An 18,779-nucleotide genomic window follows, 5' to 3' on the forward strand; every position below is an offset into this window, starting at 1 on the left:
CCAGTTGCAGTTATGGGCAACCAGAAACATTTGGTTACATGTGTGCGAACTCAAGTCTTGCCCCATCGCATCTCCCCATCCTAAGAATGCCCTTCTCTTGTTCCTTGGTCCCAAACGTCTTTTCCCCCAAAGACATGGTCTCTGGTGTAACTGATTTATGGTCCTATCCTTCTCCTGTCTTGTTCTACCATTAATGACCACACTCCCAGAGGCTTTTCAACTTACAGGTGAAATAGTCAGTATCAGTCCCTAAATCTGTGTATACAGGTTACTCAATTTCTTACCCCTTAAAGGGGGCTGGGCTAGATTACAGCAGATTACAGGAATCCAGTCTAGGAGTGCTTTGCACCCGCGGTATATTTGCTGATGTCTTGAGACACTTTTGGTAGTCACAGCTATGAGGGAGGCGCTGGTATCTGGTGGGTAGAGGGTAGCGGTGCTACTAACGCCCTGAAAATGCACAAGACAATCTGTCACCAAGCACATACATACTCTTTAGACACATTTACGGTAACAAGGAATTATCTGCCCCCAAATGACTGCAGACATTGAGAAACCCTTGACTATAAGCCATCTAAATTCTCTTCTAGCTTAAGAAAATTATGTGCCTCTATTTCTTTTAACAACCCCACCTGCTTCCACTAAAGGTACCCACCCCTCAGAACCTGAGAATGGTGATGCTTTAGGAATGACTTATATCCAGCTGAACAAGAAGCCTTGATACAGGAACAGAAGGAAACTTATAGGAAACCCTAGGAGCCCACACTGTGTGCAGTGATGTTGCTGGAATGATGGAGCACGTTGAAGGGTGACTTGAAGATGATGTCTGGGAATGTGGTAATATTTGGTGAGAATGATGAACTGATAGGGCCCAAAGAAGAGATAGGAGAAAGTAGGATTGGAAGAAAAAATTTTAAATTAGTGCTTAATAAAAAAGTAATTCTTACACTGTTGCTTTAAGGAATTTTGGGATTCAGTGTGTTGGAAGGAGGTACTGGAGATTTGATGAGGAATAGCTATGCATACCATGAAGTTATGTTTTCTGTAGGGAAAGGCAGAATTATGAAAAAGTTAATCAGAGCAATGACATGATCATACTTGAAGCACCTAAGAGGGCTACAAAATATTGTGGGATTGGTAGGAGAAATGCTCTGATGAGGACGGCTTCTCAGGCAGCTATCAATGCAGATCAAGAAATACTGGCACTGGGCAATGACCGGCCAAGGCAAACAGAGATCAATGTGCTCACAAACATTCCTGTCCCATTTTCCCCCTTGGGCTAAGTTCTACCCAAATTATCTTTTCTTTACATTTGGTCAGAATCCATCAATAACGAAGACTTCATGCATGCTTTCACCTTTATTTCTCTTGATGTACCCGAGATATAGACATTTCACCCACAACAGGGTTGTGATGTGTGTACGTTTTATGCAAGTCAGAGGCACAACCATGGCTGAAATAATATTTGGCCCCGCAACTAACATCACTGAGAGGGCTCCTGGGAAGTTCACCGTCACCTTGACGATCTATGACTTTATTGGAGAATCAGTAACTCCAGGGAGATTCAGAAAATGAAGTCACGAGAAGAAGGTCTGCTATGTTTTGGACCTTGATGATCACTCTCAATAGTCAGCTGTGGGTTGCTTTCCTTTATTTCTTCTAGCAGCTTCCGAATTCGAAAGACAGACTCATCTATCTTCAATCTAGGGGTAGAAGCGGGGTGGGAGGTTTCTTATTGTTTCAAGGAGATTCATCCCAAATGCTCAAGTGCCTGCAAGTTTCATGCTTTAGGAATTTGCAGAACAAAGGCCACCTTTACTGGTCATTGTCTGCTGCAAAGCGGAGTTCCACATCCATTTGATAGGGAAGAACAGAATACCGGGCTAGCGCCATAACGGTGTAAAGCCGCTGAGTAGCTTTGGAAGCCTGGATGATCTTGGGTGATTATCATATCATAAATGGCATTGGAGATGGAATTGATAAATACGCCTATGATTTAGCTCCAACCCCTATCCACTCCATAACTCACTTTGGCAACTTCCACATGGTGGATCCAGGATGAGGCATACACATCGGAACCAAGTCAGTGGGATTAACTTTTTATCCTCCTTGTCCACGAGTTACTAGGTAATTACCACCCTGTATTGACCTGTGATGAGAGCAGCCTCATTGCTAGGATTTACCTTCTGGTAACCATACTCAGTCACGTGTGTGTGGAAATGGGGAGTGGGAGGGGAGAGGGAATAATTAAAGCAAAAATATGTGTAAAACCAAGGGTAGTGGCTGCCATGTTTCTTTTTGGCATCATAGTCATGGTTTTACTAACACATTGACACATCTGTTCTGTCGCTTGAGAGTCACAATACATCCATACAACAAACCTTCAGGTATAAAATGAGTAAGTTCTGGAGATCTAACATACAGCACGGTGACCACAGTTGAAAATACCGTATCACATACGTGAAATTTGCTAAGAGTAGATCTTCTGTGTTCTCACCACACACACACAAAAGGTAACTGTGAGGTGATGGATGTGTTAATTACCTTGCTTGTGGTAATCACTTCATCATATATACATATATCAAAACATCACATTGTACACCATAAATATATACAATTTTTACTTGTAAATCACGTCTCAATAAAGCTACAAGAAACCTCACCCCCAACTCAATACACCTGTGCAAACTTAAGCTAGCCTGAGCAGGTACCTGGTCAACAATCAGTGTAACTTTGGTTAAAATAAGGGCCAACTAGCTTCAAAATATTTTAAACTATGACCTTTCAAGATCAAACATAACTGTCTTCATTCATGATTGTCAGAGGTGGGTCATAGTTGTGGCAGAGAACAAAAATAGTTTCCACGGCAGATCTGTGTTTGGTCAGAAGTGTTGAAGGAATCAGAAACGGGATGGGAAGAACCAGCCCAGGAGCTACATATATGCTGCTGTAAGAACGAGGTGTGATGGTGGGGTTCTTTGGCCTCGAGTAAGAGAAAATGACTACAGTTGACTTAGAAGGGCTTATCAGAAGGACATGGGGTAGCTGATAGAATGAGAGCACTAAAAGCCAAACTCTGAAGGGCAGGTCCAGGGCGTTTGTGCCTTTCTAGGATCTGTAATTCAGGAAGAAGCCTGCACCCTGGATCACTCATCTTGAGGTTCGATGACCAGGAAAGAATGTCTGATTGGCCGATCTAAAGAAATAGCTCCAGTGGCGTCTCTGTCGGGGCTTTACATCTTGACTGAAATTCACTGATATTCTCTAAAGTGCGAGGGCTAATTCTCAAGGAAGGGGTTAGGGAAAAAAAAGTCAGTGTCTACACATTCCTTCTGCAATTAACACCAAAAAGGTTGAAAGATCCAACTCCCAGTAGACCTGGAAGCTCAAGACGGCGGGAGACTGGACTTCCAGGAGACCTTGAGCTTCATGATACATTCATGGTAATGTCTTAGCGTGAGAAACAACATGCCCAGAGGCGCCACGACAGTCCCAAGGCCGACCATTAAAGGTCAGGGAGTGGGCGGTGGCCCATTCCCGGGAATCCCAGCCCCTTCCCCAGGGGCGTTGGAACAGGGCTCCCACTTGTTGGTGTGTGAAGCTACTGAGCCCATAAAAACTGCCAACAACGCGCCTCGTGGCTGCCTCTCTCGCGCCCTTGTCTTCGGAGACGCCCGCACTCTGTCTGTGGAGTGCGTATCTGCTTTTACTGTCACCTGAGCACGACCCCCACGCCTCGTGGCCTTTCTCTCGCCCTCTGAAAACAGCCTGTGCGCTACGCAGTACGTATCTCTGAATAAATCCACCTCTACTCAGCTGTGGCTCGCTCCTGAGTCCTCTCCCGTGCGAAGCCAAGGACCCACACTTGGCGGGGTACATCCCAGGGACTCAGCTGAGACCTGGGACAATGGCAGTAAGTAAACAACTAAACTCGATGACAACCTGCTCTGCAGAACAAGCAGAAGGCTGAAAACTGGGGGTTATTCCTGTGATCACAGGCTAGTCTCATCAGATAGCAGACTCGCTCCAGAGAACACACGCCAAAGGCTGCGCTGACCCGCCAGACCTCTGTAAGCTGCAGACGCGCTCTTCCCAGAAGCACCAGGTCAGGCCTGCAGCTTCACTTCCCTAATGAGACAACGGCTGGCTGCCGTAACTCTCCTTCACTTAATTAAGCCCTAGACCCAGCTTCTTGGCTTCAGACTGAGTTTTGGTCTCACCCTTTGACTCACCTGACCTGCCACAACACCAGAAAGAACTTACGGGAGAACAGTCTCGTGACCAGACATCAACAGATGGAAGCTGAACGTTAGCACCACTGCCTGCGACAGATTCCTGTAGTCTGTGCTCCCCCCAAACCTACAGTCACAGAGAAAACACTGAGGAGAAGAAGGATCATACCTGACTGTCCGGAGGGGGCAACTCTGAAGTTTCAGGGCATCACACAGCATCTTTATCCCACTGTAGCCCAAGAAATTCTGACCCAGGTCCAGAGTGATCAGGTTCCGATTGCGCTGAAGGGCAGATGAGAGGTCCGCACAGCAGAAGGGGGAGATGGCACATCCCCACAACCTGTAGGCGAAACACACAAAGCAAATACTTACCGACACCATCCGCTATGCCAGGCTTGCTCTCGGTGTTGGGGCGCCAACCGTCAACAACGGAAGTCTCTTCCCCCAGAATCCATCTAATGACAGGAAACAGACGTGTACGGTGTGCCATATTCAGTGAGGGTTACGGAGGGCAGGGGGTCGGGGGAGCAGCTAGGGGAGGAAGACCTGAGTGAGTGAAGAGGGTGGACCATTGGGAGGCCCAGAGTCGGAACCCCCCAGGCAGAGAAATAGTTTGTACAAAGGCCCTGAGGTTGCATGTGATCGTCATGTAAAACAGTATCAAGGCAGACAGCCTGAGAGTGAGCCGGGTGAGGCAGTTAAGAGGTCACAGATACGAGGGAGCCGGCCTGAATCAGACCCTCAGGCCACTGTAAACTTCAGATTTTACTTGGAAAGAGGGGGAACCATTGAGAGTTTTGATTGTTCATTGTTTCTAAGAACATTTAGAGCTTTAGCTTTTTAAACTTACATAGTTATCAAAAGAATAAAGCCAACCACAAAATAAGAATTGATTCAAAAAGATACACACACCCTGCTATTAGCAGCAACATTATTTGTTATTGCCAAGATACAGAAGCATCCTAAGTGCACATCAACAGATGAATGGGTAAAGACGACACAGCACGTATGTGTACAGCTCGCCCATAAGAAAGGATGTTTTGCCATTTGCGGCCTTTCATTCACTTTCTTTTTTCCACTCTGGGAAGTTGTTCTTACTGCTTGATGGGAAAAACTGTACAACGGCAGACACAGACAAGTCTGAAGCCCACCGAGAACCTGGATGTTACCGTGTGTGGGGGGGGAGGGGCATGAGAACAGATTGATTATCTGAGGGGGAGGGTAACAGGCTTTCAAAAAGGACTGGACTTGATATTTGAAAGGACAAAGGAAAAAAGGATGACCATAAAGGATTTTGCTCTGAGTAAATAAAATAATGTTTTGATTGCCGAAGGAGCAGCTTTGGCCAGGGAAAGAGAGCAATTGGGTTTTGGACAGACATCTAAACTCTGCCTGTCTGAATTCCCAGAGGAAGCGTGAACCTGGATGTCAGATGCCTGCAGCAGAGAGGGGAAATCTGTCTTCCACCTAGAGTTGTTGAGTGGGCAGAGGACAGAAAACAAGGGGTTGTACAAACGTTCAAAGGATTTGCATACATACGTGCGTACACACACTTACACAGACACATACATGAGATGAGAGCTTGGACTGTGCATTTAAGTTCTTGCCAAGATTTGGAAGTTAAACGTCTCAGTATTTAGCATACCTCGTGGCACACTGCTGAGTAACATGCATACACATTTCATTATCATAACCAACTTTTCTCATGGATATAACTACCTCCATTTCCTAGAACGCATAACTGAGATTATACTGCCAGAAAGTTAGGGCTGACTGGACAAAGGGCAGTCTGGCTACTGTGAAGGATGCTGCTGTGAACATGAGAGTGCAGAGACCTAGTGGATTTTAAAAGTACTCAACTGGATTTATTCCAGTCCTTTTTACTGGAGCTGGAGGGGGTTGGTTACGTTGACAGTTCATTTCAGATACAGACTGAAGCTCAGGAAACGGTGACTTACCACAGACATCTCAGGTTGCACAGTGGCTTCTTCAAAGACTCGCACAGAAACTTCAGTCCAGTAATTCCTATGTGATTCAGCCCCAGATCCAAGTGTGTAAGTCGTGAGTTTTGTTGGAGGAGCTTCGAGAGATGAAAGCAGCCACCAGAGGTTATGCTGCAGCACCACAGCCTAGAAACCAACCGCACGGAGAAGACACGCTGTCGTCCGTCCCCAGCGGGACGCACCAGAGCTGCGCGCATCCAGCACCAGCCCTGGGCTTTGGACAAGCTCAGCGACGGCAGAGGCATGGAAGTCAAATCACGGCGCCGTGTTGTAGACAGAATAATTCCCCACCCCCAAGGACGTCTGTGTTCTAGTCCCTGGGCCTGTGACCATGTCACACTGCGTGTGACAGGGACTCGGCAGGTGTGGTTCGTAAGGATCTGGAGATGGGCTGATCACCCGGGGGGCTGAATGTTGCCACAAGGATTCTCATGAGGAGCCAAGAGTGCCAAAGCCAGCAGGGGGAGATGTGATGAGGGAGACAGAGGACATCTGAGGACACTATGTCACTGGCTTTGAAGATGGAGAAAGGGCCACAGGCCGTGGGAGGCAGGCAGCCTTTAGAGCTGGAACAGTAAGGAAACGGCTCCCCCCCTCCCCCGAGCCCCCAGCAGGACCGCGGCCCTGCCCACATCTTGGTATTATCCCCAGGGGACCCATTTTGGACTTCCAACCTCCAGAACTTTAAGATAATGATTTGCCTTAAGCTTCTCGGTTTTTGACAGTCTCTCCCAGAAGCAGCAGGAAGCAAACGCAGGTGGTGTGTGTTACCCTCACCCTAATTGTGGGGCAGAGAACGCCGCCTTGCCTTGGCCTGCCGCCTTCTGTTAGGGGATGGGACTGATTATGTTTCCTGAATCCAGTTACTAACAGGACAGTATCTCAGAGGTGGAGGCCACTGGTTCTGGGCATAACTGGTCCTGGATCCTAGATTATCCATTTTTTTCTGTCACCCTCTCCCCAGGTCTCACCAGATCTGACCATCAGCATCCTACCTGGGGTAGTCAGGGGAATTATTAAATACTTGCAACTGTCTTACGTGAGTCCAGTATGTACACACACACACACACACACAGAGCCAGCACGACTTACACCAGGGTTTGCAGTTGGCATTCGGGGTAACTCAGGCCTTCACACAGGAGTTTCACCCCACGATCTCCAAGAGCATTCTTTGCCAAGCACAGGTGGGTCAGCCTCTGGCTGACAATCAGAGCAGAAGACAGCTCCTTGCAATTGGCTTCTGTAAGGTGACAGTTTTCCAACCTGCAACATCACCACACAAATGGTAAGATGGTGAGAACATTTCAAAACCCAGCTTTCGTGGCTGTCTTCAAAGACCAGAGTCCTCAGCTACACCCCTTCTTGTTGATTCTCCGCCCTCTCTCAACTGTGTGCTAGTGGTCACGGTCGTAAAGGAGCAGGAACGAGAGAAGGATGAGATGCAGGAGCCGTTTGCTTGGGACCAGAAATGCGACCCAGGTGTCTACGTCAGTGGGAGGTTCCCTACTGGTCGCCAGCAAATCCAGGTCTTAGCGCTCCTCCTCCCTGTGTGACCCTAGACCCACAACGGAGATGCTCCACGGGGAGGAAGAGGAGACTTACGACAGCCTCTGCAGGAAGCACTTCGGGTGGCTCAGCGTCCTGCACAGGCCCTTGGCAGCCTCACCCGGGAGCTCGTTTGCTGTGAGGTTCAAGCACGTGAGGGACTGACTGATCCTGAGGCAGGAGGAGAGATCGGCCCATCGCTCAGTGGTGGCAGGACACGATGCCAGCCTGCAGGAGAAATGGTAACAAGGCTTTCATGAGAACAAAGCAGCAGGTACACGACTGTCTCCGGTTTTGTGTCTCACTCCATTATGTTAATTCTGGACTAAATGTTCTGGAGCAGTGCTTGTCACAGTGTGGCCCCTGGGCCAGCTGCATCGGCACCACCTGGCAGCCGCCCAGAAACGCAAACCCTCAGAAACTCTGGATGTAGCGTGACCCTCGTTTCAAGGTGTCTTCAATCACCTGGAAGATGCATTAAAACCACATTTTGGGCCATATACCCAGAATTTGATTTAGAAGATCTGGCTGGGACCTAAGAATTCGGATTTTAACAAGTTCCCAGGCGCTGCTTCTGCTGCTGGTCTGGAGACCACACATCAAGAACCACTTATCTAGAAATCCAGCCAGTCAAGCACATTGTGCAACATGGTACCCATATTCTATTCCTGGAGATATATATTCTTCATCACGAGCAAATGAACCTTCATTGGAACATCATGTGTATTTGGACTCAGGGACATTATGTATGGTCGTCCAGGTTGTCCAACGATCAGTGTAAGTGGAAACTAAGCTCTAGCTCATTTTCTGTTCTTGGACACGTGCCTCAAGTAGTACTGTGTCCAATTAGGGTAAGGGATTTTTTTTTTTTTTCTGATTTACACAGAATTGCTGTACAGACTTGTGGCAGCTCTGTTCCTATGCTGAGGGTTTTCAGCAATGGTGAGATAACTTTACCTGAGATATTGCAGATTGCATTTTGGGTGCCTCAAGACCTCACACAACGGGGGAAGCAGATCGTCCTGGTCATTTCCTTGAAGGGTCAGATGTGTTAGAGTCTCAAGACCTCCCAAGCAAGGCAGATGTTCCGGTAAGCGTCAGCTGGGGAGAGATTTTTGAGGCTAGGGAGAAGAAGACGGAGGCGAGATGTTGAGTTTCCATACTTATATTGCATACATAGAAAACGAAGAACTGCAATGTGTTTAAATGTTAGAAATGATTTTTTTCATATTTTCTGCCCTTGTTGAGGTCTTACTGACAAATAACAATTGTGTATATTTAAGGTGCAGGACATCATGCTTTGATATACACGTGCCTTGTGAAATCCATCACCGCCGTGAAGCTAGTTTACTCAGCCACCACCTCACAAAGTTACCGTTCCCTTCTTTTCTTTCATGGTGAGAACACTTAAAATTAACCCTCTTAGCAAATTCCGAGTATACAACGCAGTAATGTTAACTGCCATCACGATGTAGTACACTAGATCTCCAGAACCTATCCTGCGTAGCTGAAACTTTGTGCTACTTGACTAAAATCTCATTTTAGAAATGATTGGAGGCTCCAATTTCTCTAGTCGTCTCATTTGTGCAAAAGGAAAGTCAGTCACAAGCAGTCACTTCAGACAAAGGCTGTTCCTCCACGGCTTTTTGAGAGCGGTAAGGAATGGCAGGATCTTTTTTCCCTGAAGTGTTAGCAGTGGGCATATTTCACGAGCGCTATGTCCTTGAGGACAAACGGAAATTATAATGGAGTGGTCACAGCTCAGATGTCCAAAATCAGTCAGGCAGCCATCGAGGAGCTGGTTTCAGACAAGCCGCTGCGTCACTGAGAACCTGCCCTTTCTCTGAACTGGACCCCCAAGGACACCACCAGCTGCATTCAGAACAGCGCCTGCCATCTGCAACCTCAGGCTCTCAAGGCATCTTCCCTTGTAACTACGCAGCTATTCAGACCCCAAGCAATTCCCTGTGTCTCGAGTGCCTGGTTGGAGGCTGCGACAGGAATTCAAGCATTGCACCAACATTAAAAAACGTAAGGCGTTCGGTCGTGCCCCAGGGCACGACTAAGTCAGGACCTGGCTTCTACTTACATCACTTTCTGGAGACTCGGGGCAGCAGAGGCTATTTTTTCACAAAGAACCCTCACTGATGAGGTACTAAGGAAGCTCTGACTGATGTCCAGAAATGTCAGATTCCTGTTTGAGTCAAACACGGAACAAAGGTCCACCCAGAAAGGAAGAATATGTTGATCATTCAGGGACCTACAGGAGAGAGACAAAATTTGGAATTTACCAAATGTTGCCGGAGAGAAAACTAACATTTGTCCAGTACCGTGAACACGTGTAGGGTTTCTATGGGCATACACCCCCAGGAAGCAAGGGTGACTCTGAAAGTTGGATGAATTTAATCAATTTAGCACCAATATCAGACAGCTCAACACCTAGGACATTACTGGACAAAACTTAAACTTTCTGTACATCAATCTAACAGAGGATTAGAGTAAGTCAAAATTCTAAGCATAACATTGATCAAAGATTGAGATCAATATATGTCATTGATAAAAAGTTAAGAGTAATAACACATGTCCATAGAGGATATTCGAATATCTGATGGCATATCCATTATAAGTAATATTCTCAAGCTAACTTACAACTCTATTTGCTGACCTAAAATGGTATACACAAGATCTTATGGTAGCTCACGGAGAAAAAAAATGTGACAATGAATACATGTGTGTTCATGTATAACTGAAAAATTGTGCTCTACACTGGAATTTGACACAACATTGTAAAATGATTATAAATCAATAAAAATGTTTAAAAAAATAAAATGTATATAAAAACTTGAGAAAATATAATCTTTAAGTAGTTACATATTTATCTACACAGATTTCTCAAAGCATGTTTATTCTGTTCTGGTAATTGTTTCTGGGTGGCAGGATTTATGTGGATGACATGGTTTGTTTATATTTTTCAATATTGTTTTAATTTTCTATGTACATATGCGATATTTGTAATCATAAAATATTTTGGTTTTAATGAAAATGGTGAGGGTACCTGAAACCACAATGTGTCAGAAAGTTGAAACATTTCCGTTATTGACTGGGGGATACTGTGTAACCTAAGGAGTGGTCTAATATTGGAAGATTCTTATGCAGAAGAATAAATAAAGTGCAAGTGTGCAGGGAATAAAAGTAACCTTGTAAGTCTAAAAACAGAGTGAAATGTAGTCGAAAGAAGCAGCTAGTGTTTAAGCTCTTGCAAGCACCCTGAACAATTTTAGAATTAGATGCATTTAAAACATCCTACTCGGAAGTAGGTACCACGGCTATTTGGAGATAATGAAACACAGGCACAGAAAGGCTCTAACTCGCCCCACGTCACACAGCTACTAACAGAGACAGAACTCAACGCCAGACAGTACGATTCCGAGACCTGTGCTCACGTCCTGCCAGCTTGTAACTGAGCTAAGCTGGTTTCAAATCAAGGTGGTCAATTTCCAGGGCATACAATTTTATCTGAATAATCAAATTATTATTGTCAAAACTGCCTCCAACCCTCTGGGCCACTCGGCGACTCTACCTTCTGAAGAACAACTGTCCTTCCTCCTGCAGGAGGGCAAGATTACACAAGATCATGTTTTGGGGATGTTCTTATCAAGGCACTACGTGGAAGGGTAATTTTATATGTCAGCGCGACTGTCTTCCTAAGGTTCGAAAGAGCCTGGAGAAGTAAACAGTCTCTAAATGCAAGAAGCTCCATTAGTTGGCTTGACTGAATACCAATTCCACACAAAGTAGACATTTTGTGATTTGATATAAAAGAAGAAAAAAGAAATCAGACAGAACTTAGATTTTCTCAGCTCTAGTGCCCCTGGCTGTTTTAAGACTGGGTTATCCTTTTGGTTTTACTAGTGATGCTTGCCTTGATGAAAGACACATTAGAAATAAATGACCTTATTGTAAATCTTGGGACACGGTGAGGAGGAAAAGCTGTTATCAACCCAGCGTGTGGGACTTTTCAAAGAGCACTGTTTCTATGTGCTGGGAAAAAAGTTTTAAGACAGTATACACTTAAGTGTTAGAAACGGTCTTACCAAGATAAGATAGTCAAGCTGCTAACCAGAGCTCTCCCTCCTTATGACTCAGCTACTGATAAAAGTGATTCAGCCAGAAACTGTCTTATGATTTAACCATCTTAGGAGTTATAGATCATCGTTGCGACAGGCCTGCTCTGATGGAGAGAATAGCAGGAAAGCGGCAAAAAAGAAAAAAAATGAGCTTGTGTTACAGATCAGAACCATCATAAGCAACCCTAAAGATGTCCGTTGCCTTTTACTTCTTCCCAGACAGGAGCTCCAGGAACCAGGCAACCAAGCTATGGTCAGTAACTACCACTGAGCACTGGCACCCGCACTGGTCTTAGCCATCCCAAGGTTGGAAAGAAACACAAATAGAGACTATTTTGACTTGGGATCTTGGATGGAAGAGAGGCGGTTATTGGTGCAATTTTTCATTTAAAAGATCTCTTAAATAACCCTCCTGCGGAGGAAAGATTTAGATCAAGTAGAAGGCAGACCTGTCTAAACATTTGGGTGAGAGAAGGAAAAAAATCAGAATGTGGATAAAGGCATAAGGTCTGTGGATTGCTGGTGATCTGTAAGGTAGGGAAGGGGTGGTGCCAAGCTATCTCGGTCCTAACGTCCCCTGGGGGGTAACTCAAGTTTCTGACTGTTTACTAAGTGGTGAAGGAATGAACGTGAGGGAATGTTGAGGGCATATGCAGAGGTAGGTAATGAGAACACTTTATTCTGGTCCAATAAACATGCATAAGGATTTCAGATTCTTTCAGATAATAACCCGGGGGTGAGGGGGAGATGTGTTGATAAGACAAACATCAGTACGTTGGGGTACGTTCCCTATCACCACGAGGTGGGGGTTTTGGATTGTGACCACAGGATTTCATAGGACAACAGACCTGAGTCCTAATCCCAGTCAAGCACTCTCTCCTGAAGCCCATAGCTTCATCTCAACATGGAAGGTGACACATTTCCAGCAGCCACAAGGTTAGAAGCAATATTTGGAAACTCTGTATGAGCTCGGTTGATGTCACTTGGGCCAAAATCAAGAAAAACAAAGACTCTTAACTGACTGGGGCCATCCCACAATCTAAGTCTGTTCCCATGAGGAGACCCTCCGTGATCACGGGTGAGGTGCAGATTTCAGGAATTTTGTAAGCTCAACCTCTGACACAAATCTTTAATGCTTTTCTAGCAGTCATGCCCAAGATGGGACAACCACTTCATGCATCTCCCCACATCTACACAGCCAGCACGCAGACCGCAACAGGCTGGGATGTTTGCAGAACGGGCTCAGCTGAGGAAGAAAGGAGGCAGGTCTCAAAACAAGCTCTGGTGCCATTGCTTTCACAGGAATTGCACTGAATCTGATCGATTTTGGTCATACTGACTTTTTTTTTTTTTTCTTTTTGGAGGAGGTAATTAGGCTTGTTTATTTAATGGAGGTACTGGGGATTAAAGCCAGGACCTCGTGCATGCTAGGCATGAGCTCTACCACTGAGCTACACCCTCCCAAAGACCCCATTCCCAACTACAACATTATACTTCCTGCCTTGAATGTTAAGTTGGTGGGACAAAAGGCCACAAGTGGGAACGTACTGACCTTAAGTAAGAGGGAATAGGACTTTCCGGTCTCTTCTTAATGGCGCAGGGGATGAGGTTAGTGATGGGAGAACTAGTAAAGCAAAAAGTAAGTTCTTACCTCTCAACCTGAGTGTCTGGCTTCAGCGCAGTATCGTTCTCCAGGAATATCCCCTTGTCCACCTGCAGTGAAACTTTCTCCAAGTTTTGACAACGTTTAAGGCAGAAAGAAGACTGCATCATTTCAGATGTACTTGTCAAGTGAATAGAAATCTCCTTGACCTGGGCCACTGCCTCCTTCACAAGCTGCTCGTCCTGAGACTCGTAGAGACAGTACAAAACCTCCTTCGTGTCCGCCGTTGAGGAGCAGGCTTTATTCCCGTCGGACACTGATCTGCATTTCAGTAACTCCCGCTTGACCTCTGTTGACACTTGGCAGCCAAAGACCGTCTCCAGCGCCTTGGCTCCCTTCTCCCCGGGGAGGCCAAATAAGAAGCACCCCACCTGGGTCAGGGCGGGGCTCTTCAGCCTTTCTTCCCCGGACAGCAGCTGCTGAACATCCCCAATGTCCCAGCTGGGGCTGCTCTCGTCCTCCTCCTCCTCCTCCTCCTCGTCCTCCGCCTCCAAAGCACAGAACGCGGCGGCAGGAAGCTGCTGGACGCTGAGGCGGACGAAGGAACAGCAGCCCCCGTGGTCTTGGCTCTCCTGCAGACCATTCCTGTCCAGGAGGGGCCGCAGGGCGGCCTCCCCCACCCCAAGCCTCCGGAGCTCCTGCCCGCCAAACACAGACGTCTGCGCCCAGGCGCCCTGGGCAGCCAGGGGGCCCGCGGCCCGCAGCGCCGCCGGGAGGCCGCGCCCGGGGCGGCGGCGGAGGAGCGGCAGGCGCGCGGCGGCGGAGGAGCCGCAGGCGCGGGAGGCGGCCGGGCGCGCGCAGACGGGCCCGCACGCGGCGGGCGCCGCGCCCACGCGGAGCAGGCCGGCGCCGCCCCCCAGCGGGTCCGGAGCTCGCGCGGCGCGGGCCTCGTCTGCCGGGCGCTGCGGGAAACGCGCCTTCCTGTCCGGCCCCGAGAGCCCCTCGACCTCCGCGAGGAGCGGCTGCTCAGCCAAGAGCCGGGGCTGCCGCGGGGCCCCCGCGCGCGTGGTGGCCGGCAGCGCGGCCCTGGGAGCCCCCTGCCGCGTCGGCGGGCGCCCCAGCGGGACGGGCGCCGGCTGCCGCCGCCGCCGCTCCCCGGCGCCGCTCAGCCCGTCAGAGCCGTCGGCGAGGCGCGGGGCTCTCCGCGCCCGGGCGAGCGCCTCCGGGCCGGCGCCGCGCGGAGCCGGGCGGCCCTCGGCCGGCAGCTCTGCAAGCGTGCGCGCGCCCCCGCGGCCGAGCGCCCCGCAGCGCAGGCGGGAGGCGGGGCCCGAGGTCTCCGCCGCGCTGTCCCGCGGCCAGTCCAGCATCGGCCGCTCTGCCAGCGTGGTTCTGCCAGCGCCCGCGGGACCGTGCAGCACCACCGTGTGTGGAAACGGCCCTGCGAGCATCTGAGGATTCCAGAATGGGATCAGGGCCTCACATCTCTGCGTGGCAACGTGGACATTTTCACTGGGTCCCGGCCGTAAGTTCTTCCCGATTTGCCCGAACTTCTTCTTCAATGTATTTCTGTATTTATCTTGTTTACCTTCAGGGATACGAGGTAGGGGACAGACAGGAGAGAGCTGGTGATTCATTAAGAAAACACACTTTGTGTTAAGAAGGAAAGAAAAACAGGAGAAGACAGGTTTGTAAGGAACCACCTGCCACCAAACTCGCTGCAGGTAGATACGATACAGCCCTGGCTCTTCTCCCGAGCCTCCTTTTGTTTCTCCTGGGTGTGTGGCGCCTCCTCCCTGCGTTTGTGTTAGCTCTGCAAAATACAAGTTAACGTGGGCTTGACACAAAGGAAGGGGACTTCTTTGAAATATGATATTAAAGGAGTCCAGAAGCGCATCTAAGTTCCTTGCCCACAACGTGTGCTGGGATGTGCAACCGCTGGGTTTGCGCACAGAGCGAATGGCTCCCTAAAACAAGTTACATGCCTCTCCGCTGTAGAATCGTAACAAGAAGCACTTGCTCTGTGGAAACTCCGTGTGCTTTACTGAAACTACTTGTCTCTCTTTCCCACTGGACTGTCCCACTATGATCTCATTGCCTTTTCTGGCAAGTGAATTTCCGTGCAGTTCAGGAACCTGTGGTGAGAGAAATGGGCACACACAGACAATTGCTCCTTTCCTGAACGCACCAGGAAGCCTCCATGGACTACTTCCCCGGTTTCTGACATGCTAGGTGAAGTTACACTGTCCTGGGAAGGAACGCAGGAACACGATGGAATCATGATGGGGGAAGAAATATTTCAAGCTGCACACTGGATAATGAAGAAGTGAGTTTGTGCAATTTCTGAAAAGATATCCAGGAGGCAGTCGGGTATGAACATCTGAACTTTGGGGAAATGCTGATCTGAGGATATCCTCTGGGAAGTCTTTGGCACATAAATAGCTGGTAAGACTCCAAGTGAATCAGCGAGGTCCAGTATGAGTGGCAAGTGGCCAGCCAATCATGCATTTTGAAGATTAAGCAGGAGAGCAGGTGCTCTGAAATAACTGAGGAAAAATGATCATGTAGGAGTCATGTCATGTTGCCAAGGGTAAGATTTTAAGCAAAGAACTCTGGTGCTAGTTTACTTAGAACATTTAATTGAATATCAACTTCGTGGCAGGTGCTTTTCCTTAAAGCATTGCCAAGTGTTGGATCTAATAGGTCATCAACTTACCTTTGACAGTGAGGTCATTGTTGTAGGACATTGAACATATCTGTGTATCAATCGATGTAGCCAGATCATTGGGGGTTTAGGTATGGATGGCTGTGTCTTCACTTTTAAAACCATCCCCTTCTCTGCTATTGCCCTGAGCCCAACTTATTTTTAAGGATACTGGTGATGGCAAGAGAGAATGTTGAAAATCACTAATTCAAAAAATTTTTGGCCAGGATTAGCAATCTTTTTTTTTTTCCCCCTGCAAAGGAGTAGAGAGTAAATATTTTCTGCTTAATGGGCCACACAGTCTGTTGCAACTGCTCATCTCTGCCCTTGAAGGACAAAAACAGTCACAGGTAATATATAAGCAAATGACCATGCTGTGTGCACACAGAACTTTGTGTACAGTGAAATCTAAATTTCTTATGATTTCTGTAGGCTATAAAATATTCTTTTGATTGTTCACCCCAGCCATTTAAAAGTATAAAAACTATTCTTAGCTTGTAGGATCTACAAAAGCACATGGCAGGCTGGGTTTGGTTTGTGAGTGATGGTTTGCCAACCCTGGCTTTGCTTTAGGTCCCTCTAAAATCCAGCTTATCCAGATTCCAAGGGGACGCTCACTCGCTCTCCCCTACATTTGTATGTATGTATTCATTTCTACTATAAACACTGCCTCACTGTGGCGTCCCACGTCTTCCTGCTGCCCACCCGGACGACAGCGGAGGTGAGGTCTTACACTTCTTTGCATTCCTAGTGCTCAGCACTGCATCTTGTCTAATTAAAACAAGTCCCTGAATTCCAAAATCCCACATGAAAAAAGAAAGTGTGTTAATCAGGTAACTTACCTACTGATGGAGGTTTATTTTCCAGAAGTGACTTTAAAGATGCTTCTGAAAAAGGAGGAGGAGGAAGACATTTGTGCTTGTCAGAGCCTAGACACTAGATATGTAACCCTCCGAGTTCCTTCATGCTATTTTCCAATTTGCAGTCTCCAGAGGCCAGCTAGGGGCTAAAATCCCTACCTGCCCATTGAGGACAGGGGACAGTAAGCTAAAAACGGACCCCTGGTTGGAATAAAATTGGCAATTAAAAAATTATAGGAAATAGAGATATTTTAAATATTTGCTGAGAAAAGAGGATGAGGGGAGAGAATGTTTAAAGACATGTTATGTGGGGGAAGGGAACATAAGTGGGAACTGAAAATAAAACAGAGGGTATATAATAATTTAAGATTTTGGAGGACATATAAAAAAGTGGGACCATGAATGCATTTCAGAAAGCCTTGAACAGGGGAAGGGATGTACGGTAAGGCAGCCAGGGTAGGTACATAATACTTGGAAGGAGTAGAAGTAGCCAGAAGATAAGAACCAGGAAAGACACCACTGGACTTTATGAAGGTCTAGCCCTTGTGTTTAGAACAGGTAACCTCCCCAAGGCTCACTGTTATTTCTGTACTTCTAACACCATGGAGACCATTACTCCTTTCTCCCAGGAGACTGTGTGGACTTGTTTCTGCTTACCCCTGAGTTCATCCTTTGCTCTCTCAGACAGATCTGTTCGGTTCATCTTGTCAAAGACCTGGATGGTCACCGTCTCCACCCAACAGCTGGGACAGCGGTTGGTGAGAATCTCTGCCAGTTGCTTCCCGTCAGCCTCCTCTACCTCCGTCGGGGAGATGTGCTGGAACTCATCTTTCAGAGAAAGGGTCCTCAGCAGAGCTTTGAATTTGCTCAACTCGTCCTGGTGGAGCTGCTCCAGAAGAGGTTGCAGGTGGAAACCCAGCTGTGCAGAAGGTAGCATCTTGACCTACGAGTGAGATCTGAGCTTTTGGCATTAAAGAAGTTTCAAGGGAAGAAATGGAAAGAGACGGTGGATTGGTACCCCTGTCTCAAATGCTGACAGCTCCTGTGTCAGGAAATGCGCTAGTCTCACTGCCTCACCTGCTGCTTTAAGAACAAACCCCCAGAAGAGGTAAAACCCACACAGAAGTCTTTCTTGGCTTGACACAGCAGTTCATGTTTTGAGAGCCTGGGACCCTTTGGAGAAGACAGAAGTGTCTAAGTTAGGTAGAAGTCCGTGGTGCTGGGTCTCCTGTTTGCAGCAGATCATCTGCCATTTTTTCAGTCAATTTGATGTACAAATGAGCTAATGAGAACCATTGATTTTAACTCTTAGTAGCAACTTGACATGTCATTATCTTAGGATGTTTATGGGGCTTGACTTTTAAATGAGGATCTTGAGTTGAAAATATCTTAGCAGATATTCACCACCATGCAGTTAAGTGGAATGCCTCCTTAATTTACTGTTGCTTAAAAAGAAAATCATTTCCTGACCCCAACAGACTTGGATTTGAAATCCTTGTCCTTTCATAGTTGAGTGTTTGAGCCTAAAGGGTCCTGAGCTTGAATTTCCAATTGTCAGTCAAATACACTGTCACCCACCTCATTAAGTGTCTGTGGGCATTCATCTGTTCCAATAAAAGATTCTCTTGGATGCCAAGAACAAGTTTAGAACTGAAGTGGCAGCTGTAAAGATGGGTAAGAACCCTGCCTACTTGGTGTTTATACCCAG

The 18,779-nt window shown here is 47.3% G+C and overlaps 1 protein-coding gene across 1 annotated transcript; it reads right to left on the minus strand.

Moving 5' to 3' along the window:
• Positions 1 to 1,344: 1,344 nt before the first annotated feature.
• Positions 1,345 to 18,008, minus strand: NLRP2 (NLR family pyrin domain containing 2). Its single transcript, XM_032487369.1, is given in 10 exon segments — positions 1,345 to 1,703; positions 4,402 to 4,572; positions 6,191 to 6,361; positions 7,328 to 7,498; positions 7,838 to 8,008; positions 8,738 to 8,855; positions 8,858 to 8,901; positions 9,870 to 10,040; positions 13,559 to 15,095; positions 17,729 to 18,008. Coding segments are annotated over 10 exon segments (2,973 nt in total). The 3' UTR covers positions 1,345 to 1,564.
• Between the last annotated feature and the right edge of the window lie 771 nt (positions 18,009 to 18,779).

Source organism: Camelus ferus, chromosome 9, assembly GCF_009834535.1.
Source record: "Camelus ferus isolate YT-003-E chromosome 9, BCGSAC_Cfer_1.0, whole genome shotgun sequence".
NCBI lineage: Eukaryota > Metazoa > Chordata > Mammalia > Artiodactyla > Camelidae > Camelus > Camelus ferus.